The 11,002-nt window shown below is 43.0% G+C and overlaps 1 protein-coding gene across 1 annotated transcript in view; it reads left to right on the top strand.

The window, feature by feature from the left end:
* The first annotated feature begins 4,149 nt into the window (after positions 1 to 4,149).
* LOC110175179 (protocadherin-10-like) overlaps positions 4,150 to 11,002 on the top strand; it is a 28,704-nt gene continuing 21,851 nt past the window's right edge. The window contains exons 1-3 of the mRNA XM_020941299.2: positions 4,150 to 6,698; positions 7,686 to 7,744; positions 8,635 to 8,741. Of these exons, the coding sequence (XP_020796958.1) occupies positions 4,155 to 6,698; positions 7,686 to 7,744; positions 8,635 to 8,741 (2,710 nt within the window). The 5' untranslated portion in view covers positions 4,150 to 4,154. The remainder of the gene's footprint in view (positions 6,699 to 7,685; positions 7,745 to 8,634; positions 8,742 to 11,002) is intronic.

Genomic DNA, 11,002 nt, shown 5'->3' with positions numbered 1-11,002 from the left:
TCGTCATGCTCAAGAGTGCACTGGACTTCCTGGACTCCAGCAATTACAACAAGCTCAAGTGGTGCACTCCTCATTAAAGGTAAATGTGCTAGCAAACTTCACAAACTCTAAAGTTTCAGACAACAAACAGGCTTAATGCTTAACAATGGAATGCCCCTTAAATTCACCAAAAAAAAAATAAAAATAAAAAAATTATAAGAAATATTGCTGTGAAGAAGACTCTGGTTCTTCACACTTCAGTACAATGAAACCAGGTTTAATGATTTATTTTCTAGCAGAGCTCAACAATGACAACTTCTGGGAATCTGCTTTAACCTTTAGATTCCATTTATACTAACAAAACAAGTAAAAATAAATGCATACACATAAAATTGAATAATGCAGTTGCTTGCATTTTGTTTACTTTATTATTACTTTGTGTCCTGCTTATTGAGTTCCTATCTTATTTTTAGTGTATTCCCACATTTACAACCAAGAAGCTCCATCGTGTGCCATGAGTTAATGCTTCTGAATTTAACAAGGTGCTTTTCTGTCTCTAGCGACCACCAGGAGTGCATTTAAACACAAGCTAATTTTCCAGAGGTGATTGTACGCTTAAATCTGAATAACAGAGACTCAGTGACATATTAAAAGACACTATTCTTTTCTTTTTACTATACTTTGACATTGGGTTACAATTCAGTTCTACTATGGTCTCAGAAGTGCATTTGCGAGCAGTGGCTGGGCACGGCCTATTGAAGGGCACTGGAATGGACTTGCGCTCTATCCTTCGGGTGCTAACCCTCTTAATGATATCTTAATTGCCTTTTTGTTCATATTATGAAATTTTAATGGCCTGCCAAGCTTTTACCTACAGACCGGCCTTAGTCTGTTAGCCCCTCACATCACAGCCGGTTATGATGTCATTTGTCAAAAATTATGTCCCATTTGTCATTTGGAGCCAATAAATTATAAATGTGCCGCTAGTGAAAGGGGAATGACCACTCGTGTTTTTCAAGAAGAAACAACCCAGAATGAAACAGAGAGGCAGCCAAATGCAGTTAACCAAAAGCTCAAAGTGCGGTGGACATTTTTATAGCGGAAATTAATTCTGTGTAGGTTTTTCATGCTAAGCAGTAGTGAGCTGATAGAACAGATCTTTACATAAAATTTGCCAAAGTAGTCACTTATAGTAAATCATCTTTGGAGTGAAGTTACAGACTAAGATTGTATTCTTGCTGTCAGGACACAAAACAAAACGCATAATGTAAAGTGTGGATATAAAAAGCGAGGCTATGGCACTAGGATACCAGTCTTATTTCTTATTTTAAAATTTCAACAATGCAATTTATAACTGGAAACTAACACTTAATCATCCAAGCATAAATGCAAGAGTACTCAATTGTTGTTATCCCTTAAATCTGAGATTTTAGTTTAAAAAATACTTAATATAAATAAACCTATACACAATACAGTACCATTCTGCTACTAAGGGTTGAAGGACAAAAATGCTATTACATGTTTAGGCTGTAATAATGGAACCGGAATTGACTGCAAATTCTACATGCACATTCCCTGATGAACTACAACAAGGATGTGTACAAAACTAAAATGCTTTATAATATGATCAGGAATGTGCCTGTCTTGAGCCCATGAATAAGGAGGACTCAGTGAAGAGAGTTTGGACTGACCTTGGTGAACTCCTCCCACTTCACAGTTGAGCGGACAGGCACTGATTAGCCTGTGATTGATAAGATCTGTAACAGGAAGCCGAAACATTCCCATCTTTGTCAGTGCATTATCTGGAAAAGAAAGAAGGCCATAACAGCATGTCTAACATAGTGCATAGTAATGATTTTGTTTTATCTTTAGATGCTATGAGGCTGTGTGAGCTCCAAGCAGAAAAGGTTTTCTTGTGAGACATGACCTCAGCTTAAGGACTCTGAGCACACTATGTTATCACCTAATGACTCCCTGGATATGATACCTGGAATGTTCACAGTATGGAAAACTTACTACATTTAGTTTGAGAGGCGTCACCACCCCACAGATCTGATGTGTAACGGATGTGTCTGGATGTAGATAGATAAGTTTAAGGCCATACTTTGGAACACTGTAGCTATCAATGGCATCTCCATGAAGACTAACTCAGGCTGTTGAAAAGTTACATCATGCACTAAATCACAGTTGGACCGTTTATGTTCCACTGATATTTATTTAGCCTACACAAAAACAGATAACTACCTTGCAAAAGTTACAAGCTACACGTGCTACAAGCTGCTTTACGCATCATGGTATCTGCAGCAGCTAAACAAATACGACTTTAATTACCACTACCTATCAAAACTGTGTGATCTAATTAATGCCTACCTCGATCGCAGGGAAAAAGAGTTGCTCGGGTTTCTCTTTGCCCACGTGGATGCGTTTCAAAAGGAAGAAAAGGGGCTGACGCGAGGGGGCGACGTTGGTCTCCGTAACACACGCCACGGCTGTGAGAGAGGAGGATGGAGAGGAGCCTCTGACGTGTGCGCGCATCTGTGTGTGTCGTGTGCGCGCTCCCTCCCTCTCTCTCTCCTCGCCTCTTTCTGAGATCCCTCTCTCGTGTCAGCTTGAGTCAGTCACACGGCTACAGCTCAGACATGGCTTCAAATTCATCTAACGTCTGCTCTTTGTTTCTCCTGACTTTTATGATTAGATGCGGGATTCGCGTTTAACTTGCTGTTGAATCCGCGCCACAATGGGCATGTCGCTTTGCATTAACGCCTCATACTTCTCCAGCTCCTCTCCAAATCTGACTTATGTTAATTAGCCTCAATTACTCTCGTTTTCATCTTTTTGTCATCATCCTTTCAAAACTGCGGAACAGTTAGACCCCTGCTATCTGTCTCATTTTCAAGGGGTCCATTTGCATTTTTAATTCACGCATTATGAATTCAATCGGAGTATGATGCAAGTCGTGCACAGTTGAGGCCAGCATGTGAGGGGGTTAATGATAAGATCGGGGAGATAGGGGAACTAATAGGCTTCAGTCTATTAGCAGCATAGAACCAAACCATGACGCTTCATTGGACTGGATGAAAGCAACTCATGTGTAATCTAATATAGGCAACACTGGTGCTCACTACAAGCTCTAATGAACTTGGATCTTTGCATGTTGTATTTCTTCCCCAAATAGGCTATGTGTTGGATAAATCTTTGACTGTGGGCATGGCTACAATCTGGCTCTTCTTAACGGCTGAGGCTAAAATAAATAAAACTTAAAAAAATTAAAAAAAAAAAAAAAAAAAAAAAAGGATAACCTAGGTTAACATGGTATTGTTAAAGATATAGGATGGATGGTTATAGTTGCTTTAGATGTTTGTAATAATCTATGCCAATGAACAAGAGACCGTGAGCAGTGCTGATATTCAACTTTATTCATTCACTAAATGTGTAAACCATTTAATTTCTCCCTCACAGCCCATTCCCGGCCGGGTGGAGAGAGATAGAGCAGCTTGCGCTTAACTGGTTTTGTTAGTCCGGTCCGATGTGAGCCCTAGCTGGCGTCGCAGAGCCCCAATCAGGTGCCATTACACCCGCTGTTTGAGCCTACCATTGGCTGTTGGAGAAAGGAGCTGTGCGCAAAACCAACCCCGCCGCTCTCACTCGCCTTACAGGAGCTGAGCCGCGCACATCCATCCGCTCAGAGTGCAGTGATTCCAGTCTCTCCCGCGGACTGCTGCACAGAAAGATACGGGAAAAGTCCAGCATTTTGTTCAAGTTGTTTCATCTTCAACCCTGCATCAAAGGAACCCCTGGATTCTTTTGTCATTCATGTGGGATTTCTTGAAATTGTTTTTTGTGACTTTATATGAAGCTTATATTCATTATAGGAGTGTTGGCAGTGCGCCCTGGCTCCAGTTTTGCAATGTTTTCGCTGACGCCAAAAACTCTGCAGAATTGATCAAAACAGAGACGCTTGGATCAAATGGCTTTGATTCTCACAAGTGAAACGACACAATGTTCCATTGACGCACAGCAAAGGAGAGGAATTTTACACCGGGATAGCATTGCTGCTGCTAAACCAACTGCCTTTACGCGGACAGGGGACATAAGAAATGCTACATTTCTGTAAAAACTGGAATTAACTTTTTCTACTTTTTGTTTAATTTTGAAGTGCACTTTGCCACGGGGAGATGCTGTGCTTAGTGTTGCTGCTCTCCATCATCAATGGAGCTGCGTCTCAGCTGCACTACTCCGTGCCTGAGGAGCAGGAGACAGGCTCCGTGGTTGGAAATATTGCAGAGGATTTGGGACTAGACATTACTAAACTTTCCGCTCGCCATTTCCAAACTGTGGCGAGTTCACGGACCCCTTATCTGGAGGTAAACTTGGAGAATGGCGCGCTTGTTGTAAAGGAAAAAATAGACCGAGAAAAGATCTGTAAGCAGACTGTCCCGTGCCTATTGCACCTGGAGGTATTTTTAGAGAACCCGTTGGAGCTTTTCCGTGTCGAAATAGAAGTGATGGATATCAATGACAACCCACCCAGCTTCGCCGAAACGGACATTTCAGTGGAAATATCAGAGAGCGCTATCCCGGGTACGCGCTTCCCGGTAGAGAACGCGTTCGACCCAGACGTGGGCTCAAACGCGCTCAATACCTATGCCATCACCAACAATAACTACTTCTATCTGGACGTGCAGACGCAGAGCGACGGAAACAAGTTCGCAGAACTCGTTTTGGAGAAGCCACTGGACAGAGAGCAGCAGGCAGTACACCGATACGTGCTCACTGCTGTGGATGGAGGCGTCCCACAGAGAACAGGCACTGCTCTGCTAGTGGTCAAAGTCCTGGACTCAAATGACAACGCGCCCACGTTTGACCAGTCCGTGTACAGCGTAAATCTGAGGGAAAACTCTCCCGTGGGCACTCTAGTAATCCAACTCAACGCTACAGACGTGGATGAGGGGCAGAACGGGGAGGTAGTCTACTCTTTCAGCAGCCACAACGCTCCACGAATAAAGGACTTGTTCAGCATAGACGACAGGACAGGCAGAATAGAAGTGTCAGGGGAGATCGACTATGAAGAGAGCAACACGCATCAGATTTATGTCCAAGCTAAAGACCTGGGGGCCAACGCAGTCCCTGCGCATTGCAAAGTCCTGGTCAAGCTGGTGGATGTGAACGACAACACACCAGAGATCGGCTTCAGCACAGTGACTGAGTCTGTGAGTGAGCAGGACGCGCCGGGGACAGTTATCGCTCTGTTCAGTGTCTCTGACAGAGACTCCGGTGAGAACGGCCAGATGAGCTGTGAGATCCTCGGAGACGTCCCTTTCAAACTCAAATCATCTTTTAAGAATTACTACACCATAGTCACAGACGGCCCTCTGGACAGAGAGAGCACAGACTCATACACAATAACAGTAGTGGCTAAAGACAAGGGGCAGCCCTCTCTGACCACTAGTAAGTCAATTAAAGTGCACGTGTCAGATGAGAATGACAACGCACCACGCTTTAAGCAGGCGATATATGACGTATACGTGACAGAAAACAATGTGCCAGGGGCATTCATTCAGGGTGTGAGCGCTCTAGACCCAGACATTGGCCAGAACGCACTCATTACATACTCTATATTGGAATGTGATATCCAGGGCATGTCTGTGGAAACGTATGTGTCCATCAACAAGGAGACGGGCTACCTTTACGCGCTGCGCTCTTTTGACTATGAGCAGCTTAAAGAGTTCAGTTTCAAGGTTCAGGCGAAAGATTCTGGCGCAGCTGAGCTCTTCTCCAACGCCACTGTCAATGTAATCATAGTCGACCAAAATGACAACGCCCCCACCGTCATAGCCCCCATAGGGAAGAATGGAACGGCCAAGGAGCACCTGCCGCGCTCCGCTGAGCCTGGTTACATGGTGACGCGCATTGTGGCTATGGATGCAGATGATGGAGAAAACGCGCGACTGTCCTACAGCATCCTGCGCGGAAACGAGATGGGGATGTTCCGCATGGACTGGAGGACGGGTGAGCTAAGGACAGCACGAAGAATATCCCCCAAACGGGACCCACAAGGCTTCTATGATCTCCTCATAGAAGTGAGGGACCACGGGCAGCCGCCTCTGTCCTCCTCCGCCAGTGTCAGTGTGATTCTTGTGGACAGTGTGGTTGAGGGCCGCAGTGGAGACCGCGCCTCCACCTCCAAAGCCAAAGACACTTCTCTGGACTTAACTCTCATCCTCATTATTGCCCTGGGCTCTGTGTCATTCATCTTTCTTCTGGCTATGATTGTGCTCGCTGTGCGCTGCCAGAAGGACAAAAAGCTGAGCCTGTCCACGTGCCTGCTGGCTGGGGACTGTCTGTGCTGTGGCGCGTGCTGTAGCAGACAGGCTCGAGGACGCAAGCAGAAGAAGCTCAGTAAGTCGGACATTATGTTAGTCCAAAGCACCAACGTGACGTCAGGGGTGGGGCCCGTGGGACAGGTGCCCGTGGAGGAGTCGGGTGTGGGCGGAGTGGGTGGGGGATTTGGCTCTCATCACCATCAGAACCAGAACTCCTACTGTTATCAAGTGTGTCTCACTCCAGAATCTGCCAAGACCGACCTGATGTTCCTGAAGCCCTGCAGCCCGTCCCGCAGCAATGACACGGACCACACCAACCCCTGCGGGGCCCTCGTCACCGGATACAGTGACCAGCAGCCCGATATCATATCCAACGGCAGCATTCTGTCCAGTGAGGTGAGAGTTCTTTCTCAGCCTTTTGTCCTTTCATCCAGAATTTGACTACTATTTTTACCCAAATATTTTAAATAACTGTCATGCAGGTACAAAATATGCTGATCCAAATACATCAATATATCTTAAAATATGTGCTATCACCTAACTACAGTGCAATGTTCCAAGACAGTGCCGCACACTGAGGTCATGCACACAGTCCCCCACTGCGTGAGTGGGCATCTGCGCTATCTGTTATTGGCGATTCTGCCCACTGGCCTTTAATCTTTGTCACAGTTAGTGGTCAGGGCAATTAAAATGAACGTGCTTTTTTAGGGTTCTTTAAAATCAAGTTCATATGAGTAAAATAAACATAACAATTGTGAGTGAGTGAGTGAGAGAGAGAGAGAGAGAGAGAGAGAGAGAGAGAGAGAGAGAGAGAGACAGAAAGAGAGGGTGTGGGGGGGGGGGGGTGCAACTTATAGTTTCAAAAAAGCTTAAAGCTAGTATGTCTTAAATGTCTAAACTTAATGTCTTAACTGTCTTAAAATACATTATAAAGTGACACTCACAGAGGTTAAAACATGAAAAGTGTCCAAAATAAATGATCAGTACCTTAGACTTTATTGCTCTACACAAATCCAGCTAAAGTAAAATACTTCTGTCTGTTTTTTCTCTGTTACTTGTCTTTTGTTTATTGACTTATTGGTTTGGTTGGGTTCTGGCTGTGGTAGGGACATACAGCCCAGTTGCAGCCCCCTGCCTTTGCTTTAGTTATTCCACACACGAGCCGGCATGGCAGCACGCGGACAAAGGCTGTTCAGTTTCAGCGTTGTGAGGCTCAATCATTTACGCATTCATTGGCTCTCCCAAACCCACTCTCTCCACTCCACTCACCCACTTATTCAGCCACAGAGAACCGCTGCACCCTCACTGATAGCTATATGAACATTATATTATATTGTGCTGCTGTTGACTAATAATCTAATAATATGTGCATCTCTCTTTCAGACCAAACACCAGCGAGCAGAGTTGAGCTATTTGGTGGATAGACCCAGACGTGTTAACAGGTATAAATCAATATATATGATACTATCAGTCACATGCACTTTGTTTCTTTGTTTCTTTGAATAATTCATCCACACATGATCATGGAATGGTACAGTTTTGTTTGTTGCTTTTTTGTGGCCAGTCCAAAGCCCAAACAAATACAGTGGTTTCATCAATAAATATTAAAGAACTCATGGCCCGATCTTACCAGGTTTGGTCTCAAAAGAAATAAGTAGCGGTAATTAAATTTATTTAGGTAATAGGTAATAGGTGATTCTTTTTTTATTAATTGCTTAAAATTGTAACACATAACTTTTTAGCCAAAAGACAAACATATATTTTCATTTTGGTTTTATTGCAAAATCCTTGAAAATACAGGCATTCTTACTGTGAGTGGGCTTGCATCTCCACAAACCTGACTCAAACCTGGCATTGAGCAGAGCCTCCAACTGCTTGTTGCAATGCTGTCAAATGTTATTGACTTGGATAAAATATTCGACTGTATTACGCAGAACATATCTATTTTTATGAAGAATGTATGGTTATTTTTTTTATTGTTTTTTTTATGGAGTCATATAGGTGAAGTGCCTCCACCAAAAACTGTTGCTTTAAATAATACACAATGTTCAAATTCTCAGTTTACTTTAAACCTGTTGCTTCCTACCACTGCTCCATTGTTAAATCATGTCTTGTCAAGGCTACAGCTCCCATTGTATCGATATCTCCAGTTTGGCACGTGTCCCATCCCTAACAGTGCAGCACTTATTAGAGCACTGGATTTCATTACATGCCACGTGTAACACCCAATTTGGATGCCTGATGACCACCAGCGTGACTGTATTAATTTGCGTCTCATTTAATTCACCCCGAATCCTCTCATTTTCACCATCCTCTCTGCTTCTCCTCTCAGTTCTGCGTTCCAAGAGGCAGATATTGTCAGCTCCAAAGACAGTGGTCACGGAGACAGCGAACAGGGCGACAGTGACCATGACGCCACCAACCGGGGCCACTCAGCCGGTGAGTTATAAACCTCATTTCAAATCATCACTTTCCTCCCTCCAGCAACATCTTTCCAATAGTTTGCAAATGTGAACGGGATGGGAATGCAGGGTTGTTGGTGCGGATCGCTGGCTTTTAATTTCCTTAATTTGTGCCTGGCCCAGTCTGTAGTGGGGCTGCCGGCTGTGTGTTGAGGGAACAACCTCGGAGGTGTTGATTTGGTTGAAAGGAAGCAAGAAAATTTGTTGCAGAAGGTTTTTTGTTTGTTTGTATCTTTTTTTTTTTTTTTTTTTGCTCTGTTTTCTACTTGCTTGTGTCTAGCTAACAACAGAGTGGTGCTGAAAAGGACAGCGACTTGCAGTGAGGCAGTCCCATAGTGCTTTAGTGGCACAAATCAATAGGTCCACTCAAGCGAAAAGGGAAGCCATGGAAGTTAAATTGATGTAATGAGATGCATTTCAATCAAGGGTATGAGTGCCCTATGGTAGATGTAGATGTTGGTTATGAACTTGGTGGTTTCTTTATGAACCCTTAATAAAGCAGAACTAGCCAATTTTACTAATGCTTTCTACAACCCCGCCACGGACCAGCAACTTTGATTTTATTTTATTGCCAAAATGTAAATGTCAACCAGTGTGTAACCTGAAAACACAGTACTTTGAAACTGTTGTCACGGGATTTTTGTCAACCCCTTTATAATAACTACACTTTCCTCAGCCTTATAACAGCGTGAACACAGTCTTAATTCATAATGAACAATAGTTGTTTTTAGGAAAGGGTGAGGATTTGGGGTAAGGGAATTGATTAAGTCATCACTAAGCCTGATTAATTCAGACTCGAATAAACTCTTTGTTGTTCATGCGTTATTAAGACTAGTTAAAGTACAGTTTGCAACTTCTGGAGGTGCTTTTGTTTTAGTCTATTTTTGCCAATTTTGTGGTTAAATAGTTTCAGTTTCAAGTTTAGTTAGTGTAAAAAATTGTATCTGATGGTAGTCATAGTTCACTGTTATTCCCAGTTTTAGTTTTAGATGTATCTTAGGTTAGAAGTGTTTGTGCCTGTTCAGCTGACCTTAATAAATAGCAAATATTAAATCTATTTTTTCTCATACCCCAGACACAGTGTCTGTTGACCAAATTAAAGCCAAATGTATGACTAAACCGTAACATAAACCATGATTCATTTTTGATCTGCCCTCAAATGCAACTTGTAAATCAAAATCAGAGGATGAGATGCTAACATGGGAATAAAATAGTCTCTAGTTCGACCTCTTCCTCAGTTCAATCCTGTTTCAATAAACTATTAGCTAATTGCAGAGCTTTCCCCTAATCCAATAAACAACCATGTAGTCCCATTTAAAGCAAAATGCTACCTTTACAAAATGGCCAGATCGTATCATCTGCCCTGCCCGTGTCCTGCTCTGGAATGCTATTAGGTTAGTACCTGTTTATTGATCACCGTGGAGACAGACAAAAAGTGAAGCAATCCAAAATCTCATTTCATATCGAATTGCCCTTTTCTTTCTGAGGGATTGTTCAAGCTCATGTAAGACCCCCTTGTCTAGACCACTGGCTGCCAAATATCATATGAGTGCGGGGAATACAAATGGGTTAGATAGCATAGGTGTTATAGGCTAGTGAATAGTCTTCATCAGGCTCAACGCTGTTTGACATTATTACTGAAGCCAAGCAAAATAAAGAGACGATAAGGGTTCTCCGCTAAGTGTCACTTCTGGCCCTCACTGATGGAATGGGATGGTAAGGTCAGACCATGCCAAGATTGAGAAGGGAATATGGAGCGAAGCCAATAAACTTCCTCTCTCTCTTTTTATCTACGTAGAGAGTTATCTATATATAAAGTAAAAATGAACTAGTTTAAATATGTATATGGAGAAGAATGTCTAGTCCTGACAGGGAGGGAGCTTGGCTGGCTTTGAAATGTTTTGCGATAAAGAGAACAGTCTGTACCATTAGGAATGTATGAAATGCATCTTAACCTTTCAGAGCTACCAGGCTGTATCTGATACATAATGTCACTGGGTTCAGTGGTGTATTGTAAAACTGATTCTGTTATTTTCCCAAGTGTAGATAATGCCAAAATGAGAATTAGTTTAGATTTTGAGTATACCAGGGGAATCCATATTGCTCATATAGTTGGCATTATCCAGGGCAAGCTGCAACAACATTCATTATATTTAATATCATATTTAATGAGAAAAGCATGGTCCAAAATCAACCTGGCAGGTACTGACTGTGTCTCCCTTGGGTTGACAAATACTT

This window comes from Boleophthalmus pectinirostris, unplaced genomic scaffold (assembly GCF_026225935.1).
Source record: "Boleophthalmus pectinirostris isolate CB_2022bp ecotype Guang Dong unplaced genomic scaffold, ASM2622593v1 HiC_scaffold_22, whole genome shotgun sequence".
Taxonomy (NCBI): domain Eukaryota; kingdom Metazoa; phylum Chordata; class Actinopteri; order Gobiiformes; family Gobiidae; genus Boleophthalmus; species Boleophthalmus pectinirostris.
Note: the sequence above shows the minus strand (reverse complement) of the source record. Positions and strands in the feature narration are given on the sequence as shown.